Source organism: Oncorhynchus mykiss, chromosome 28 (genome assembly GCF_057628025.1).
Source record: "Oncorhynchus mykiss isolate SJ-2025 chromosome 28, ASM5762802v1, whole genome shotgun sequence".
Classification (NCBI taxonomy): Eukaryota; Metazoa; Chordata; class Actinopteri; order Salmoniformes; family Salmonidae; genus Oncorhynchus; species Oncorhynchus mykiss.
Window position 1 is genome coordinate 35484929 of NC_143049.1, and position 20399 is coordinate 35505327.

General features: G+C 44.0%; 3 protein-coding genes and 1 long non-coding RNA gene across 11 annotated transcripts; all 4 read left to right on the forward strand.

Annotated features, from left to right (window-relative positions):
* Positions 1 to 759, forward strand: LOC149970848 (uncharacterized). Its single transcript, XR_016493055.1, has 3 exons — positions 1 to 122; positions 425 to 495; positions 583 to 759. It is a non-coding gene; the product is annotated as an uncharacterized LOC149970848 (long non-coding RNA).
* Positions 760 to 4949: 4190 nt separating this feature from the next.
* On the forward strand, positions 4950 to 12448 carry agfg1b (ArfGAP with FG repeats 1b). Of its 8 annotated transcripts, none has more exons than XM_090225198.1 (12): positions 4950 to 5266; positions 6030 to 6123; positions 6448 to 6563; positions 6796 to 6937; positions 7863 to 8019; positions 8856 to 8963; positions 9275 to 9419; positions 9545 to 9633; positions 9722 to 9811; positions 10000 to 10161; positions 10391 to 10506; positions 10774 to 12448. In XM_090225198.1, the coding sequence occupies exons 1-11, from the start codon at positions 5100 to 5102 to the stop codon at positions 10498 to 10500; spliced, it is 1380 nt and encodes a 459-aa protein (XP_090081324.1). In that variant the 5' UTR covers positions 4950 to 5099; the 3' UTR covers positions 10501 to 10506; positions 10774 to 12448. The 8 variants fall into 8 exon arrangements, with proteins under 8 accessions (XP_090081324.1, XP_090081325.1, XP_090081326.1 ...); XM_090225199.1 differs by having other exon boundaries at positions 10391 to 10502; XM_090225200.1 differs by having other exon boundaries at positions 9554 to 9633.
* Positions 12449 to 13764: 1316 nt separating this feature from the next.
* On the forward strand, positions 13765 to 17499 carry LOC110509063 (F-box only protein 36). The gene is made up of 4 exons (XM_021590020.3): positions 13765 to 13968; positions 14339 to 14447; positions 15935 to 16107; positions 16714 to 17499. The coding sequence occupies exons 1-4, from the start codon at positions 13873 to 13875 to the stop codon at positions 17098 to 17100; spliced, it is 765 nt and encodes a 254-aa protein (XP_021445695.3). The 5' UTR covers positions 13765 to 13872; the 3' UTR covers positions 17101 to 17499.
* Positions 17500 to 18101: 602 nt separating this feature from the next.
* LOC110508234 (putative G protein-coupled receptor 148) lies at positions 18102 to 19323 on the forward strand. The gene is made up of 2 exons (XM_021588662.3): positions 18102 to 18147; positions 18371 to 19323. The coding sequence occupies exons 1-2, from the start codon at positions 18102 to 18104 to the stop codon at positions 19321 to 19323; spliced, it is 999 nt and encodes a 332-aa protein (XP_021444337.3).
* The last annotated feature ends 1076 nt before the right edge of the window (positions 19324 to 20399 follow it).

The following is a 20399-nucleotide window of genomic DNA, read 5'->3' on the forward strand; positions in this document are numbered from 1 at the left end:
GCACAAATCCTCATGGAGGCATACGAGGAGGTAAAATATATAATTAAGAAGAAAGGCAACACCGCCACAGTGATAAAGCAAAGAGAAAAAGCGTGGCAAAGTATTGCAGACCGCCTGAATGCGTAAGTAGTGCACAATTACACACTCACCGCTCCGCTGAAACATCACAATTACAATTCAAATATTTAATTCACATCTCCAAAAATGCAGTTGTACTGTAATTATGAAACGGTTAATTTTTTTTATTGAAATGCACTGCAGATATGAGTGAAATTGTGTAAAGTAACTCCATCACACTGTATAAAGCTATGATAAAATTTTTGATATTTTTACTGAAAACAAGACAAAAATACCAAGTAATTTTTTGCAGTGTGACTCCATTAAGTGTGTGTGTGTGTGTGTGTGTGTGTGTGTGTGTGTGTAGATTAAACATGAACGGGCCAAAACGGACATGGCAGCAGGTCAAAATCAAATACAAGAACATTCTGCAGAATGGTATGGTCCCTGACTAATATTTAACAAAGCACAAGCATATATTGTACCCAGAAGGTGCCTGCTCACACATTGTCTGTACTGTTTTAGCAGTGAAAAAGAATACCCACAGACAAGGCACGGGTGGTGGGTCACCAAAGGCTGACCTTACCCCAGCAGAGGACATGGCCTTGGAGCTAAATAAAGGCAGGCCCGTCTTAGAGGGGATCCCTGGGGGGAAAGAGACGAGCATAGGTTCCTCCCAAGATGCCACCCGCTTCATTCAAGGTATGTCCTTCCATCTCTACATGGGATACAACCACATTCATATTGAATCAATTTGGACTGTCTGACTTTGGTTTACCTATTGCCTTGCAGTGTCTGGCAGCACTGTGTTCCTGTTAGAGCCACCAGCACAAGCACCAGACGATGCTGATCCAGTGAGTACTCCATCAAAGGCATACTGTAGGCCTGGCATGTCTTGTCTACTAGCTTCAATATGAATCCGATTAAATGTGATAGGGTGAAGGCCCCAGTGCAGCAGCAACAGCACATGATGGAGACGATGATGAGGAGGAGACCATCTCTCTGGATTCCAGAAGGCATGAGGTATCATGTTAAGACTGTGAAAGTACTATTTACTCTACAATGGTGAGGAGTCCTCATCAAAATCAAAAAATCTAATTTCTTTTACAGGACCCAGATGCTATACAGTGGGAAAACCAGCCTGGCAACATAGTGCGTATTAATAAAAGGACACCACATCCTGCCAAATTCCAGCTGCGCTAATTGTATTGTGTTCACAGAGCTCACAAGCTATCAGAAAGTTGTATGGCAACCACCTCCGGTGCCAAATAGAACTGGCAGACATAGACATTCAGTACAAGAAGAAAAAGATGGAAAATCTTGCACTGGAGTTCGAAATAAAAAAGAGGACAATTAGGAAACTGGACCTTGAAATAAAAAAACTTGAGAGGGAGGTGAGATATGCCTTCAATGTACACTGTATGCTAACTGTAACACAAATGTATTAATCATTATTTTTCTTTCCTCCCCCAGCTCCAAGAAGATGACACAGCTCAAAATAAAAATTAGGTATATTCTCGTAAAGTCAAGTGAGCCATGACATATGAGCTCTTATTGTGAGCACACAGGACGGTGGCATCTTTCTAAGGTTTTTTTTATTTTCCCAGCAATCAGTACAACCAAGTCATCGTTATAAGGCATCGCCCTCTTTTGCCCACCCCCCCCAGCACCAGGTGTGGCCACTAGCCTATATGAAGGCCCAAAATTGTGTGTTCCTTTCTGCTCTGACAATGGCATGCCCATTCGTGCGAGATGTGGTGGATGAAGAAGCACTTGTGCTGAGGAGAGCCTTCAGGTGAGAAAGGGTCTTCAGGGACCGGTTGGACCCACTGGCCTTCCCTGATGACCATCTATATGAAAGATACAGGTTTTCTGCAGATGGCATCAGGTATCTATGCAGACTACTGGGTCCCAGGATTAAGCACTGCACTGCACGGAGCCATGCACTGAGTGTGGAGCAAATGGTTTGTGTGGCCTTGCGCTTTTTTGCTAGTGGAGCCTTCCTGTACTCAGTGGGGGATGCAGAACAGCTGAACAAGGCCACAATTTGCCGCACAATAAGGAGTGTGTGTCTGGCTATCAAAGCATTAGCAGATGTCTTCATCTCCTTCCCTGGCCACAGAAGACTCTGTGACATCAAAGAGGAGTTCTATAGGATTGCAGGTAAGAGGATCTACAAATTACAGGACAACTGTTAACACATAGTAGGATACTCATTACTTTGTGTGACAGGTTTCCCCAATGTCATTGGTGCAGTGGACTGCACACACATAAGGATAAAAGCCCCCTCAGGTGCCCATGAGGCCGATTTTGTGAATAGGAAATCCTTTCACAGCATTAATGTTCAGGTGAACATAACTTTTTGATATTGTCCATTGACGAACACTCTGCATTGCCAGTGATGTGCATTGATTGGTGTAATATTCCTCATCTTATGATTTCAGATGGTCTGCAATGCTGACTGTGTGATCAGCAATGTTGTGGCAAAATGGCCTGGCTCAGTCCATGACTCCAGAATCTTTCGGGCCTCTGAAATCTATCAGTGCCTCTGAAATCTATCAGTGCCTATCACAAGGTAAGCCACACAACCCCTATTTATAACCATCATGGCTGTGTCAAGAATATCACTGTGTTTATGAGGTAGTAATGATGAGATTTTGTGTTGACAGGTGAATTCTCTGGTGTGTTGCTGGGAGACAGGGGGTATGGCTGCCAGCCTTTTCTCCTGACACCTTTCACAGACCCCCAGGAAGCACAGCAGGCCTACAACCATGCCCATGCCAGGACCAGGGCCAGAGTTGAAATGACCTTTGGCCTCCTGAAGGCACGCTTTCACTGCCTTCACAAATTAAGGGTCAGCCCTGTTAGGGCATGTGATATTACTGTGGCTTGTGCTGTCCTCCACAATGTGGCCTGCCTGAGGAAGGAGAGGGCCCCCAGAGTGCCACCAGCCATGGACTGGGACAATCCGGCAATCTTCCCTGATGACGACAGTGGTCGGTTGCTGAGGGACCAATATGTGTTGAATTATTTTAGTTAGTATGTGTGCTTTCAATTTTGGTTAAATATGTCCTGCGGTGGCAGAGGAATTTGGGTTTTTTTGGGTTCGTTTTTTGACGAATTTGGCCTCTTATGATGTTTGTGCGGTATACTGTGTGTAATACAAGGCTGCAGGGAGGCTACTGCATCCATTCATTTGTCTGTTCAGTTGATGTGTATGGATTTGTCCTGCATTTATTTTAGTGTGCAGACATGCAGGGTGTGTTATACACATTCAAAGGTCTGTATATGTATCATTTTGTATAATATGCTTAGATTCTGTGCTTTCCATCTTGTAGAGTCACTGTGACTTCAGTTTTGAAAGGAGCTGATGGTTTACCTGCTTTGTTTTGTCCTTATTCAATAAAGGAACATAATGTTACACATTGTGTTTTTATATTCATATGGAATGTGTATTTGTTTATATGACAGAGTACTAGGGCCACACTGAAGAAAAAGGATAAAGTCATAAATTTATGAGGCTGGTTCTTTCTGCAGAAAAGCTAGATATTGTTTTTACAGTTTTGATACTTATGACAATGTGATACTTAATATTCTGGCACATCAGCATGTCTTTGTTTATGAAACCATACTGAAGTACAATTTCACGAAATGCCCCACATCTGTCATTTTAACAACTGTCCTCCTTTAAAACAACTGGTTACAATATTATGACTTGTGTTTTTTTCCCCTCTGTGGCCCTAATATTCTAGCATTTTATATATAGCCTTATAGTCTATGGGAAACTGTAAATTATCTAATGATAGCAACATCATCTAAAGATCATTTTTTATCCAAAATCATTGAAATTAATGATCACAAACGTTTAAATAACAGTGGGTCTAGTTATATGTGATAACAATGTATAGTGAGCAGTGAAATAACTATTGGTTTCCATTTGTGGTGACTGCTGACTGACATTAGGGATGAGATTAAATAGATCCTGGAATTTAGCCTGGTCTGGAGCAGGCTAGCTCCACAGAATAAATCTCCATGGTAATTTATACCATAACATATCCTCCTGCCCCCTATCCATCTTTAGTGCAACCGGATTACGGATCAATTGAGCCAGGATCACCAAGATATCCTGGCTTAATCCCTTATCCTAGTTTTGTGCAACAGGCCCCAGCATACTGAAGGTCGGGTTGATAACACTGCACTGGATATTTTCTCTCACATTCCTACCTGAAAAGGGACCATGAAGGTCTACCTGAGCATGGAGCTGTGCAGATCAACTGATCTATACACTTATTTAACTTCCGAACAATAGAGCATAAACCGATTAGTGATTCGGGACAGCGACTACCTCAGGGTCATGTTCATTAGGCACCAAGCGGAAGAAAATGCACTGAAACGGGGACAGACTAACTGGACATGTCCAATTGGTCATTCTCATATTTGTTTTCCGTTTTAAAACCTTGTGTGCCCTAATGAAGACGGCCCAGGCCAACTCCCAGTGTGCGAGTAAACAGGATGAGCAGAGTCGGGGACTCATTGGCGAGAACAGTGCAACCACTGTCTGTGGGGCCTTGCTAGTTCCTTCAGCCAAAACAGGAGACGATTGATTTATATTGAGGGAAGGGAAATGGGTGGACACCTGCTACCCTCAACAGTGCCACATTCTAGGCAAATTACTTTCTTATCGTGACGAACTGACAGGATCATGTCAAAGTTGAGACCAAAACTCCAAATGGTGCCTTTTGGAAGAGGAGATTCTCTTAAGTCGTTGTTACAAAACATAATCAGTGTGATGGTAAACATTGTATTTACTATTAAACTGCTATTCATCAATGTAATGTTGTCGAGTGGTCATTGCTGCCCACCAGTAGGTGTCAGTCACGCTGCGGTTAGCTGTCTAGTACACCTGTAAACCAACGAAGAAGAAACGTGTCTGTCCCACTAGACCTCTGCAAGGTGTCTGAACCACCGCTGTCGAGCCAAGACATCCCCTGCCTAGCCCTGGATTAATTTCTCCCACCTTTTAGCAGCCCCTTTTCTCAACCATGGCGACGAGTGCGAAGCGAAAACAAGAAGAGACGCATCTTAAGATGCTCCGGGAAATGACTAGCCAGCCCCCGAATAGGAAGTGCTTTGATTGCGACCAGCGCGGCCCGACTTATGCCAACATGACAGTGGGTTCCTTCGTCTGTACCACCTGTTCTGGCATCCTGTAAGTACTGTGTTGACCATTGTTATGCATTTATGTGGGGTTGATTTTTAAAACAAGCTAAAGTCGTTCTTTATGGTGTATTTTAGTGGTTTAGCTAATATTACTTATCAAGCTCCCCAACACCGCATGTAATGCTATACAACGTTAGCGAAAGACTAGTATTGATTTGGCAGGGTCGCAAAGCCTGTACTTTGATGTAAGGAGAGGTTTCAATTCCCAATCTTTAAAAGTTCAACTAAAGTATTGTTTGTTCCGAAAATAGTTGTCTCAAGGTTAGTGTGTGTGTGTGTGGTGGTTGCTGATAAAAGGCGTATTTGCCCAGTGTGTCAAAACAGCACGTCACTGGACCACCGGCGAAACTCTTGCCCAACCTCGGCTCTTTCCCAATCCAAGTTTATCTATACCATAAACGTAGTTTGGGACATCCGTTGCTCACTCCTATAGGTGTATATAGTATTGGCCTCTGCAGAAATGGTCGCATTTGTTGCTTTCCAAACACTTAAAAAATACCTGAAGTAATTCAAATGCATATGGTTTAGAGACCACAATAGGAAGGGACTACTGACAAAAGCACAACTGATGATAAAACGGATGATCTCACTCCATATGTGAAGGCTAAGCACATTAAAGCATTTTGTGAGTGTATAGTCATGTTGTGCCTGGTCATTGTAAAATTATTGACACAGAATGCATACTCACCAATTGTTCCCCTCTGCTATCGTTAACCCCCCCCCCCCCCCCCATACACACACACACACTCTAGACGAGGCCTGAATCCCCCCCACAGAGTGAAGTCCATCTCTATGACCACCTTCACACTACAGGAAATTGAATTCTTACAGAAACACACCAATGAGGTACTGACATTAATTCATGTAATGTACTATGAAATGTGTTCTTCAATCCTAGTCCTGGGGATCCGAGGGGATTTCAGCCTTTTATTCCAGCCTAGCACTAACACATCGGATTCATTCAAAGGCATTGGTGATTAGCTTAGTCAGATGTGCTAGTATTGAGAATAAAATCCTACTGACCCTGTGGGTCCCCAGGACCTGTATTGAAGAACAATGGATTATTGTCTTTGTGCATGTCTGCCGTCTTGAGTTTTTCTGTCTCAAGGGAGTTTATTGTCATTTCTCTTTTTCCTTTCTCTCCCCCTTCCCCACACACTTTCTATCTAGGTTTGTAAATACATCTGGTTGGGGCTGTACGATGACAAGACATTGGTTGTTCCAGACTTCCGTGAACCACAGAAAGTAAAAGAATTCCTCCAGGAAAAATATGAGAAGAAAAGATGGTGAGGGGCTTCACTCTTTTACTTTCTATCGTGTTAACGGAATATCTCAAAAAGTAGAGATCCTCTCAGGGGTGAAATTGGAGGAAAAATCACTCTCTAGAGAACTGCCAATATAAAATCCTATGAATTCATGAACAACAACCCAGTTTTACATGTAAAAATTCTTACACCTTTGGAACTCAGTTCCAGCAATTCCCTGGATGTATTTGTCTTTATGCTTCTGTGAATACAGGTACGTCCCTCCAGACCAGGCGAGGACGGTAGCCATGGCCCAGGCCTCCAAGTCGGGCTCCTCAGCCAGCAGCACAGCCAGCACCCCGGAGGTCCAGCCCCTGAAAACCCTGCAGCTCAACAAGACCCCCCTAACACGTCAGGTATTGCTTCTACCTGCTTTCTTAACATATGGCATGATACATTTCAGGCTGATGTGCTTTTATCCATTTTCATAACTTGGTCTAGTCATATAAGTCAATGGGTGCCATCCCAAAATGGCCCCAGTTATTTAAATTTGAAACATGTCATCATTGAGTAGACAGTTGCCATGGCGCCCTAGCAGCAGCCTAAGCCGAGAGCTCCTGTACATTTTGTAAATATTCTTGTAATTTGTGTGGTATTTTTAGTTACAATCCTTTTTGTTTTAAGAATGAACAATTAATATAGCTAATTAATATCATCAGAATCCACCACAACATTAAGACTGAAGCTGTTTGAAGAGCTAGCTAATGTTAAAGTTAGCTGGCTAGCTGTTTTGATTCGAATGCCAGCTAGTGTCTGGAGGGTGAGGATGGAGAGAAGCCAAAAGCAAGACTGCAAGACTGCAGTGATGAGGCTCGTAGGGAGGACGACGTTACAAGGCTGCTATTTAATTATTATTGAAATGTGTGCTTTCTGGTGCCACGTGACTGCCATAGCATCATCCAAGTGGGCGCTTAATTTTGGTAGCTAGCTACCTACCTTCTACGGAGTCCATGGACTACAGTGGCTTAGCTCAGACTTCATCTGACTGAGTTCTACTACGGAAAAGTCAGAGACAGTGAGACACCTTGACGACATCACACTTCCTTCCTGCCTCTGGACTGTCTCTCTCTGCTTGACCCCCTTCCTCAGATGACCACTCAAGCCATGAACTTTGAACTTTCTAATGGCTGTCCATTTCATAACGTTGTGATGTTGTTTTTCTAAATTACCTGTCTTTTTTTTGTGCTTTGAAGTGCAGGCACTTTAAGATTCTTTGAAAAGCGCTATATACGTTGATAAATTGTTATTAATTATTCCTCATGGTCTCTCTCCCTCCGCCAGTCCCCGATGGTGGTTCGTTCCCTGGCCCATCCCATAGTTCAGGAGAAGAAGTTTGACCTCCTTACAGACCTGGGCGGAGACATCTTTGCCGCTCTGCCCTCTCAGGCTGCCAGCAACGCCAATTTTGCCAACTTTGCGAATTTCCCCAGCCAATCAGGTAATGAGCCAATCAGGTAATGAGCCAATCAGGTTTCCCTAGCCAACCATGTTCCCAAGACAATCTAGTAATGAGTGAGAGTGGCCTTCGCTCAAACTCCCAGGGGCAAATCCTAACTTCCATTTAGGTTGAACTTTCACTTAGTCATGCGTGGATGTTAATGGGAGATCAAGTGAACATTGTATTTATTTAAAGCAGCAATCAGCAGTGGAAACAACAAGACTATTGTTTTGCTATAAAGCTGATGGATAGGGCTGGAGAAATGTAACCACTCTCAAATTCATAGACCACTATGGATGCAAGGACTGACCATCCATGATAGCAAAAAGATAGTTTTAACCATGTTTAGAGGATTTTTAGTGTTTTGTTTACATTTACTTTGTTTACAAACATTGGAGTAAAACAAGCTTATATTTTGGGTTCTGATGGGGTACGACTGTTGAACTAAGCTCACAAGGCTCATAAGTTATATTCTTCAAGAATCAATGGGTACATTTAATAAATTCATTAGTCCAAAAATGGATTTAGCAACTGCAGATTGACCTTTTTAAGTTGGATTTAGACGTCGCCCAATATTGAGTAGATTTGAATGATTTGTCTTCAAGGAGTCAAAATGAAATAAATCTCGAGTTCATGCAAATGAGTTAAGAAGAGTAGTGTAGTTAAACTGTGAATGTGCCTAAGCAGGTACACAAGTCATTATAATGTTGTTTGTATGTTAAATCATTGTCATTTGCCGCTCCTCCCATTCCTCGCATTGTCAGTGTTTTACCGTCACACCATTCCTCATTCCTCACATTGTCAGGGTTTTGTGTTTCCTCCTCTGTGGTTTGCAGTGACTAAGGTTAACTCAAAAGCTGACTTTGCCAACTTTGAGATGTTTGGCAACTCTGGAGTACCTCCGCATTTCAGGACCTCACCCCCCTCTCAGTCGTTTGCGTCAGGTACCGCCGGGTCCCATTCTCATACATACTCTCTCATTTACATAATTTAATTGCCACAGTGAATTTTTGTAATGTTTGTTTGTTTGTCAATTAATCCCATAAGGGATGGGTTGCTTATTGGCGGTTTGACACGAAAATGAAATGTCATTTCATTCATTATCTCTGTTCCAAGCCCAACAGGGGAACAGGTTAGCTTGTTTTTATCATACCACGTGTGCCTCTTTCTTTAGTGTGTTTGTGTCCATGTCCTTTCTCCTGTGTGTGAATGTGTGTATATTGACCCCTGTGTATGTCTCTCTCGCTCTCTGTAGGGCGAGGTGTCCCAGTGCCGTCAGCGGCTGGTGCTGTACCAGCCCAGTCCCAGCTGGGCACCTCGGCAGAGGACCGCTACGCTGCCCTGGCTGAGCTGGACAACGAGCTGAGCTCCTCTGCCCCCACAGGGAGTAGTGTCCAGGGGTGAGAGACAGACACCACTCCAAAACTTGGCACACATTTTTAGCCTTTGCATTTAGATCTCCTAAAAAAATAAATAATGTTGTGTTTCAATGAGCTAAGAAATGTATTCATGTTTTGTATTTAAGTGAATCTAGGAATTTGTTTGGAGCTGTGTTGGGAACCTCGCCTGCCCAGACTCAGCCAGTCTTACCCAACATGCAGCAAGGCTTTGGAGGTGAGTGGATTGTTACACCTACAGTATTTTCTGAAATGGTTGACTCTCAAACATAATGAAAGCATGATGTCGTTTCCTGTTGTTTCAGCCGTCTCATCCAATAACCCATTTGTTGCTGCTGCTGCCCCAGATATGGCTACCAACCCCTTCCAGACCAATGGTATAGCACCGGCCGCAGGTGTGTTTGTGTGAGCACATGAAAGTGCATACATACATATCAAGTGTGTGTGTTTGGGCCTCAGCCAGTTTTGTCTGAAATTGCATTGTTTGATATCAGTAGATCCTGTACATTGAAAAGTTTGTTTGTGTTTGCCACTGTGTTCATGTTACTCACTCCGCCCCCTCCCATCTCTCTCTGTATCCTAGCCTCGTTTGGCACAGGCTCTATGAGTATGCCTGCTGGCTTTGGGAATGCCTCCTCTTACTGCCTCCCGACCAGTTTTAGTGGGACCTTCCAGCAGCCCTTCCCTGGCCAGGCCCCCTGCCCTTACCCCCAGCCAGGGGCCTACCAACCCCAACAACCTAATGGTAAGTAGTGTAGTTTCAATCACAATATAGTTTGGCCATAACATTAAAGTGGTGATTTCCAAAACAATTTTTGTGCTGTGACTTTTCTTGTGACCCTACACTATAAACAAAGAGCATGTTTCTGGCTAGTATCCACTCTGCAACTAAATAGCCATCATTCCACTATTTGGGAACCTAATTGGTAAAGAGAGCATTAAGCCTTAATCTGTTTTTTTCTCTGCATTGACAGGCCCTGGTGGATATACAGTCTATGGACAGACCAAGCCCTCCATGACCCCCTTTGGGCAGCTCATGACTGGTCCTGGGATGACCAATAACCCATTCATGGGGAGTATTTAATAGTGTGTATGTTTCCAGATCATGTCGAAGAACGTTTTGTGGTCTTTGATTGTAATACAAGTGTGAAACACTTTGTGCCTGACTTTGACCAACAAAATACAAGTCCGAACACGTACAATTTACTTACACACATACAACTTCTGCATGGGTCCAATGTAAAAACGCATATGTGCGCCCTCTCTCTCTCTCTGCTAACTTCATGGATGAACGTTTGGCAGTCATGCTGATGGTCATGTATTTTACAATATTGATTAACCCGTTGTCTCCAACCAGGCGGGAGCCCCGGCCGGATCCTACCCCTCTGGAAGCTCCAACACCAACCCCTTCCTGTAGCGCGCCTCCCTCCCCGTCGTCACCACCAGAGGGCAGCATACAGCACCTATTCAATGTACCGGCTCAGTCACACCTTGTGACTTGACAGTACATTTCTGAAACTCTGAAATCAAGATTTTCTTAACTATGTTTACGACACTATGAAGGACTATGGGACTGGGGACTGCCCTGGAACGATGCCCTGGGACTTATACGGTCTCTATACATATTTTGTAGTTTGTTATGTTTGACAGTATTATTGTGCATGTCGGCATTTGTATTCACGTTTAAAATAAATGTTATGTATAATTAGGACTTGACGTGGGCGGAGGACATTGCTGGTGCCACTACAATGTTTCTACTGGTGTGTTTATATGATAACTAACATGGTTGTATACAACAGGTCTAGGAGGGAACTGAGGTGACCAAGATTTTTTTCTCATCGGGAACGATGACGATTAGATGTTGGTGAAGAATCAGGCTGGTGAACAAGGTGTCACCGGAGGCCATATTCGGTATCATTTAATGAATTCCGTGTTAAAGAAACAATGTATTGTGGTTTCAATTGGCACGACGCCTCTGCCTGCAGTTACGGTGTCCGGGACTGTTATTTGGTGCATGATTAATACCACTATTACTTGGGGTGCCACCTGGGGTGTGTTCAGCAGGGTACAAGATTGTGTAGCAGGATACCCCCCCCCCCCCAAAAAAAAAATCCTAGATTTTACCCAATCGAAGAAATTTTAAGAAAGTTAAAGCTCATTTACTGCATTTATACAATTTATAAACTCTAAAATGCTATTTGAAGAACAGCAAAAACAAACTTAAATGACCCCAGCCATTATCACATTGGTTGCTGTTGCTCCATTCACCTCAGTCGGCCTACAAACACAGCCTATTAGCTATACGATTAGCCGCTACACATTAACTCACATTAACTCGGCACCGGGATTACAAACTAGAAATTAATACGTACAGAGGGATCTGTTAACAGATAAAGTATTTTAGTAACAAAAGGTAAACAACTACATTTGCTTTACATACATATTCTTGTTGTTGCAGTTTTAAAGCTAATTTCCTGCAATTCTACACATTTTGTCATGACTTATGCCGTGTTAATAGGACATGTGCCCAGTTGGTAATTCAACATATGATTACTACAAGTTTTTAGATAGCTGGCTAGACTAACTAGACCCATTTACCAGTACCCCCAAAAATGTAGTGATTGTCAGTGAGTGACATGTAACGAGAGAAAAACTGCTGATGCACAACCAAGTTTTTAAATTGCACCATGTGTATTTTACTATTCTATCTCAACAGTAAGTGGAGACCCCAAGTCGGTTCGTACATTTTTTTTAAAATAAATGTTTTATTTTTTTAATTGTAAAGAATGACCGAGGTCCGGACCATTATACCTCAGTGTCCGGACCTTGGTGTCTTCATATGCAGCTACGGCCCTGCGCATGTGTGTGTAAAAACACATGACAAGTTTGTATTTATTTGGAGAGATGGTTAACTTGTGCCCCCCAATCACTTTTAATTAATGCAATTGTGTTACTCGCCGTTACAGTAATACGTAAGTCAATGTGTACATATATAAATATATGTATAAATATATTAAAGATTTTTAACTGCAGTTTGCACTTGATTCTCATTTTTTTTTTGATTTAGAATTTGAGGTTAAAATCTACAGTGAACAAAAATATAATCGCAACATGTAAAGTGTTGGTACAATGTTTCATGAGCTAAAATAAAATATCCCAGTAATGTTCCATATGCACAAAAAAGCTTATTTCTCTAAAATGATGTACACAAATTTGTTCACATCCTTGTTAGTGAGCATTTCTCCTTTGCCAAGACAGTCCATCCACCTGAAAAGTGTGGCATATCAAGAATCTGATTAAACAACATGATCATTACACAAGTGCACCTTGTGCTGGGGTCAAAAGGCCACTAAAATATGACGTTTTGTCACACAACACAATACCACAGATGTCTCAAGTTTTAAGGGAGTGCAATTGGCATGCGGACTGCAGGAATGTCAACCAGACCTGCTGCCAGATAATTGAATATTCCTTTCTCTACAATAAGTTGCCTCAAATGTAATTTTAGAGAATTGGCAGTATGTAGAACCGGCCTCATAAACACAGACCACGTGTATGGTTTGGTGATGTCAACATTGTGAACAGAGTTCCCCATGGTGGGGTTGTGGTATGGCCAGGGATAAACTATGGACAACGAACACAATTGCATTTGATCTATGGCAATTTGAATGCACAGAGATACCATGATGAGATCCTGAGGCCCATTGTCGTGCCTTTCATCCGCCGCCGTCACCTCGTGTTTCAGCATGATAATGCACGGTCCCATGTCGCAAGGATCTATCTGCACAATTCCTGGAAGCTGAAAATGTCCCTGTTCTTCCATGGCCTTCATACTCACCAGACATGTCACCGATTGAGCATGTTTGGGATGCTCTAGAGTCTAGATCGACGTGTACAACAGTGTGTTCAGGTTCCTGCCAATATTCCACAACTTTGCACAGCCATTGACGAGGAGTGGGACAACATTACACAGGCCACAATCAACAGCCTGATCAACTCTATGATGGTCACACCAGATACTGACTGGTTTTCTGATCCATGCCCCTTTTTCTCTGTATTTCCAGTCATATGAAACCCAAAGATTGGGGCCTAATGAATTTATTTCAATTGACTGATTTCCTCACATGATCTGTAACTCAGTAAAATATTGTTCACTATAGCTCTTTATGAGGAAATGTATTCATTGACTCAAGTATCAGGAAAACGTAGCTTTTCATTTATACACAGCTACAAAAGTGACTTCAAACCCAAGAGAAAGTTGTAATTTTGTATTTGTTACATTCTAGCACGTTGCGGCAGGAAGGAATGTTGCAGCAGGAGGAGTTTCGTTACATTCTAGCACGTTGCGGCAGGAAGGAATGTTGCAGCAGGAGGAGGTTCGTTACATTCTAGCACGCTGGAAGTAAACTGAACGAACCCGTTCGTTGCCGTGGCAACCACAAACCAAGCGTCCAAAATGTCGACTTTGCTGGGGAAAAGTTTATTTGAAGTCAGTGGTCAAGGTCCTGCACCCAATAAAGACTTCTTCCAATTTTCTGTTACCAAGACCGAGGTAAATCTTTTCGTGTTATGTCCTCTCTAAAATGTAAAGTATTTAATCATTTTTTTCTCAAGACATTTCTAAGCTAACGTTAGCCATTTAATTCTAAGGCTACAGTAATATTTCACTCTTAGTTTAAGCCAACGCGTTAGCTAGTTATAATAACGTACATGTCAGTAACGTTAACGTTAGACACATAACAATATAATCTAGTACTAGCTTGCTCGGCTAACTAACAAATAAAGGCTATGCCAGAAAGCTGGCAACAAATAGTTCAAGTAAATAGCATTAGTAACAAATAGTCAGCAAAACCATTTAGCTAGCTACATTAAATACTGTGATACCATTTGCTCTGCAATACTCATAGGCCTATATTTTTCAGGTTATTTGGAGATGGTGGACGATTTCTTTGAGAAGTGATGGTAGGAACACAAAGCCAGGAGAACTGAGGGAGTCTCACAATGACTACTTGGATGACAGCCTGCTTCAGAGTAAGGTGCCCAGTGTAGACTAGCCCTCAGCCCACCTGCTCAACTTACAGCCCACCTGCTCAATTTACAGCCCACCTGCTCACTAATAGCAAGATAGATAATAGTGTAAATGCCCAAAATAACCAACCCTATGCCCTCGAGTGAAGCGAATTACCATGCTAAAAATGACTGCTTTGATTGTAACCCAATCAACCCCTAATTAAATTATACTATTCCAGGCGGCTAAGTCGGCAGTTCCCATGATTTAGGTTCACAGGTGTGTCAGAAGGGTAGTTTCCAGGAGGGCAGATGTCGTAGAGGCAATGGCCTAGACCAGGGCTCTCCAACCCTGTTCCTGGAGAGATAACCTTTCTGTAGGTTTTAACTCCAACCCTGACACTGGAGAGCTACTGTCCTGTAGGTTTTAACTCCAACCCTGACACTGGAGAGCTACTGTCCTGTAGGTTTTAACTCCAACCCTGACACTGGAGAGCTACTGTCCTGTAGGTTTTTAACTCCAACCCTGACACTGGAGAGCTACTGTCCTGTAGGTTTTAACTTCAACCCTGTTCCTGGAGAGCTACTGTCCTGTAGGTTAACTCCAACCCTATTCCTGGAGAGCTACCATCTTGTAGGTTTTAACTTCAACCCTGTTCCTGGAGAGCTACCTTCCTGTAGGTTTTAACTCATACCCTAGTCTAACACACCTGATTCTAATAATTATCTGGCTGATAAGAACCAGGTTAGATACAACTAGGGTTGGAGTGAAAATCTACAGTAGGGTAGCTCTCCAGGAACAGGGTTGAAGTTAAAATCTACAGGAGGGTAGCTCTCCAGGAACAGGGTTGAAGTTAAAATCTACAAGAGGGTAGCTCTCCAGGAACAGGATTGGAGTTAAAACCTACAGGACAGTAGCTCTCCAGTGTCAGGGTTGGAGTGAAAATCTACAGGAGGGTAGCTCTCCAGGAACAGGATTGGAGACCCTTGGTGTAGAGATTGTGTCCATTCACAGGTGTTGCATTTTTTTAAGCATCTTTTACTAGAAAGACTTTTGAAATCGCCCAGTTGCTAGGTCAGAGAGATGGGGAGAATCTCAAAACCCATTGGAGATGGTCAGAGGGGAAGGACCTCTGACTTTCTCATCCAATGGGGTTTGAGAAGGAGAGGGGGCGCGAGGAGTCAAGGAAATGCAATTGATATTCTCCCATGGTCTAATGCCCTTGTAACGGACTTTGGCTAGGTTGGGCACAGCACAAAAAAAAGTTAAGCAACGTCCCCGTTGGTGGGCATGAGGCTAAGTGTTGACAGGTGCTGTCTGTGTAATCAAGTAGAGGCTGCTGAGGGGAGGACGGCTCATAATAATGGCTGGAACGGAGTCAGTGGAATGGTATCAAACACATCAACGACGTGGTTTCCATGTGGTTGATACCATTCCATTGACTCCATTCCAGATATTAATATGAGCCGTCCTCACCTCAGCAGCCTCCACTGGTGTGATGGTTTCCTAGGTCAGGTGAGTGTGGTGTTTGGCCCACGGATCCTTCAGTACAGCCAGGCACTATGTCAGGGCCACTATGACTACCTGGAGCGTCTGCCCGACCCCCTGCTTCTCCACATCCTGACCCATCTGGAACTGGAGGACGTGGCACGGCTTGGACACACCTCACACAGGTTCAGGAAGGTGAATGGACCCACTCTGTCTGTGTGAGACTCGGTGTATGCATGTAGACAGTATTACTGCCTATTTTAAAAAAAACATGTTGTTACCTTTATCTAGGCAAGTCAGTTAAGAACAAATTCTTATTTACAATGACGGCCTACCCTGGACAAACTCTCCCCTAATCCTGACAACGCTGGGCCAATTGTGCACCCCCCCCTATGTGACCCCCGATCACAGTCGGTTATGATACAGCCCGAGATCAAACCCTGTGATGTAGACTAAATACTGCCTATGGTGTAGACTGTATACTGCCTATGATGTAGACTGTATACTGCCTATGATATAGACTGTATACTGCCTATGATATAGACTGTATACTGCCTATGATGTAGACTGTATACTGCCTATGATATAGACTGTATGTGAATCCTTTTGTAACTACATAGGTATATCTGACTGTAATTACGTGTTTTCCATTTTCATATTTCTATTTTCTGTTGGTTTATTTTCTGTAGTAAATCTGTTGTTTTTGTTTGTGGTTTAAACCCCTGGTGAGTTAACTGACGGAATGATTGACCACAAACTCTGGTCGAGGTCCCTAACCACTGTTCCCTGTGTGTCTGTCAGCTGTGTCGTTCGGAGGAGTTCTGGGAGCAAGCGGTGCGCGGTCACTGCGGCGCCGTGTCGGCCGAGGTGGAGTCCCTGGCCCTGGAGCTGGGCTGGAAGAGCGTCTTCTTCACCAGCAAGCTGCAGCTGCAGAAACAGATCAGCCGCAGGAGGAAGAGGAGCCAGAAGCTACTCTGTACAGACCCGGAGCGCTATGATGTAGACGCAATGGTGGAGCGCAGTGAGGACCCAGAGAGCCACACTGCAGATATAGAGCCAGGTTCTGAGTCGGACCCTGGGCCGGAGCAGCTCTGTACAGACATGCAGCGCTGTGGGGTGATTGCGGGTCAGGGTCGTGGTGTGGCACAGGGGGACTGGAGCTCTGATTCAGGGAGCTCACTGAAATGACTTTTGTTTTATCTTTACACTCTAAATAGGATCCTTGAGGTTTCCATGCTGAGGGATAGAGGACTGCTTGATTTCGGGTGGAGACAGTCGTTTTTTTGATACAAATATGATGACTATTGAATGTTTGATGAATTCATGTTAGTTATGCTTCCTGTCTTTCAAACAATACAGTGGCTGTGTTGTGTTGGAAGACAGTTTCTCTCATAGACAGTTGCCTGGCAGCAAAGGATGTTGTGGCAATGGCTGGAGATGTTAATATGTATTTTTACCCGCCGTTGCGTTGTGTTGTACATGTGCCATGATCTTTTTCCTTATACAATTTAGCACGAGCAGGACAATACCATTCAGTGGAATGATTCAGGGAGGGCACGTTTGGTAAAAATAAAAGGATGAAAACCTGCCAGCTGTGTTCTCATAACATTTTTCTTCCTATTTGATATGGTTTTGTAAATATATATTATGTATTTTTACAATGTTTAAAATATAACAATATTTTAATCCTACAGTATATTCTATATGAAATCCTTATCTCAGCTAAATAACTTGAGGACCAAAGGGTCCAATCATTTTAACATCCTTCTAGTTAATAAATAGGGAAAGTGTTCAGTCTGATCTCCACTCATGGACCTTCACAGTCACTAGAGACAAACCCTCCTGCCGCAGGTCAGATGTTAACACACACACACTCTCAGCATAGCACACACACCTAGGAGCACAATAATTTGCTCCACCTACTGTTAAATATATAATTTTGCCACGCTGAGAGACAGGTGTTGACTCTCAGAACAGTCTATTCCACTAAACCCACGGATTAGGAGGCAGTCGATAAAGAATCTGTAACTAAATGCATGGCGCTGGTGACACGTGACAGAAAATACAAGGCAAAGATATAGAAGATCACAGTTACCTGAAGCAAAAGGGCTAGCAGCCACAGTAGAGACACTCATACTGTATATGTTGGCACCATTAACCCCTGTGACCTGCCAGAATCAGCAGAAGCGATGTCCAATGACTCCAACTATGATGTGGCAGTAAAACAGAATACAGGTAAGAAATGGCTATTTTTTTCCAGCTGTTTTTCCTCCCTGTAATTTTTCTTCAGTCTCAACCTATGAGTTTGCTCTATCTTGGGTTTACAGTCATTGTATTGTCATTGACGTCCTGTGTGGTTTATCAAAGTATCAAAAATAATCTCACTCATGCCTTTATGTGGTTTAATTTCACATGTTATTTCTCAGTTTTTTTTTTTGTGTCTTTTTCCTCTACTCAGGCCTTTTAAATGCTACTATATCTGGGGATGACATAGGGCTGCTGGACACAGTGAAAGTGTGTGTCCACGGGGGCATCTTCCTGATCACCTTTTTCTTGACCTACCTCATTGTGGTGACAGTGTTCCACACAGCCGAGCTGCGCCGCAACGTCCGCTTCGTTCTGCTGTGCCAGCACTGTGCCTGTGTGACCAGCTTCAACGCGGTGGGCACCATCCTGCACGGCCTCCGCGCCCTCCGCATGCCCATTAACCGCCTGACCTGCTGGGTCCTTTTTGACTTCCAGGTGGCACTAGGCCGTGGCATGGGCATCACCCTCACACTCATGGCCCTCAACACCTGCCTGTCCATCCTGCGGCCGCTCCACTACCCAGCGCTGGTGCGTCGCATTCGGTCTTCCGTCATGGCGCTGGCTTGGTTCGTGGCCCTGCTCAACCCGGTTCTGTTCACTGTCCTGGCCTGCGCTCAGTCCTCTTGGGCCTATGTGGTGGAGCTGGACCCCGTGTGCTCCACCACGCTGGAGAGTCCCGCGTCTCGGTTCAGCAGCCTGGCGCTGGTGGTGTTCTTGGTACTGCTCATCATGACCAGCTACGTGCTCATCTACATGGAGGGCTGCCGGGCGGGGCATTTCTCACGCTCCAACAGCAGCGGGCGCCGCACCATCCTGATCCACATGCTACAGATGATCCTATACCTGCTCCCTCTGGTGCCCATCATCACCAGGTGGAAGCACAATATGGCCGCCACAGTGACCAACTTCGTGGTGTTCCTAGTGGGGCAGGCACTCAGCCCCGTGGTGTACGGCCTGCGTTGCCGGGAACTCCGAGAGCAGCTTCCCCACTTCCTCCCCCGCTGGACAAAAGTTTTCCAGACCTGCAGTGGCACCACAGACTGCTCTAGTACAGAGACCCCCACTCAGCACTGGAACTGCAATAATCTCCAGAACCGCGACTAGTACAGAGACCCCCACTCAGCACTGGAACTGCAATAATCTCCAGAACCGCGACTAGTACAGAGACCCCCACTCAGCACTGGAACTGCAATGATCTCCAGAACCGCGACTAGTACAGGGACCGTAACCAGCGCAAAGACCACACTCAGCATCGGAACTTGTGCTACAATAGAGACTAAAGCCAGTATGGAGTCTGCTTCATATGAAGGACCTGGAATACACTTAGAGAGCCCAGCAAATACAGAAACCACAGTGTGCACATGGACCAATATAGAGAATGAAGCCAGTGGACTGACTGAAACTAGTATAGAGACTGAAGCCAGTGGACTGACTGAAACTAGTATAGAGACTGAAGCCAGTGGACTGACTGAAACTAGTATAGAGACTGAAGCCAGTGGACTGACTGAAACTAGTATAGAGACTGAAGCCAGTGGACTGACTGAAACTAGTATAGAGACTGAAGCCAGTGGACTGACTGAAACTAGTATAGAGACTGAAGCCAGTGGACTGACTGAAACTAGTATAGAGACTGAAGCCAGTGGACTGACTGAAACTAGTATAGAGACTGTGGCCAGTGACCTAACTGAAACTGACTGAAACTAGTATAGAGACAAGTGAAGTGCAATCGTATGAGGACATTGTATGATGATTACTGAACCTGCGGTAGACAATGGTGGCGATTGAACATGTAGAATCGTCGGGAAAATAACAGATAAAATGTAAAACACTTGTTGGTTATTGTTTGGTTTACACTTTAATATTGGTATTGCGTGTTGTCTGATTAGACCTGAGTTCAACTATATCCGTATTCAAGTATATGTTATTTAAATACTCATTTCTGACCACTCTCCAATATTCCACTTCTCTTCGTTAAAATAACCGGTGGAAATGGATAGTAGCGTTAAATGTAGAATATGTAACAATACTGAGCACTTTAACAGTGTCCAGAGCATGGAAGCGGTACCAGGAGACAGGCCAGTACATCAGGAGACATGGAGGAGGCCGTAGGAGGGCAACAACCCAGCAGCAGGACCGCTACCTCCGCCTTTGTGCAAGGAGGAGCAGGAGGAGCACTGCTA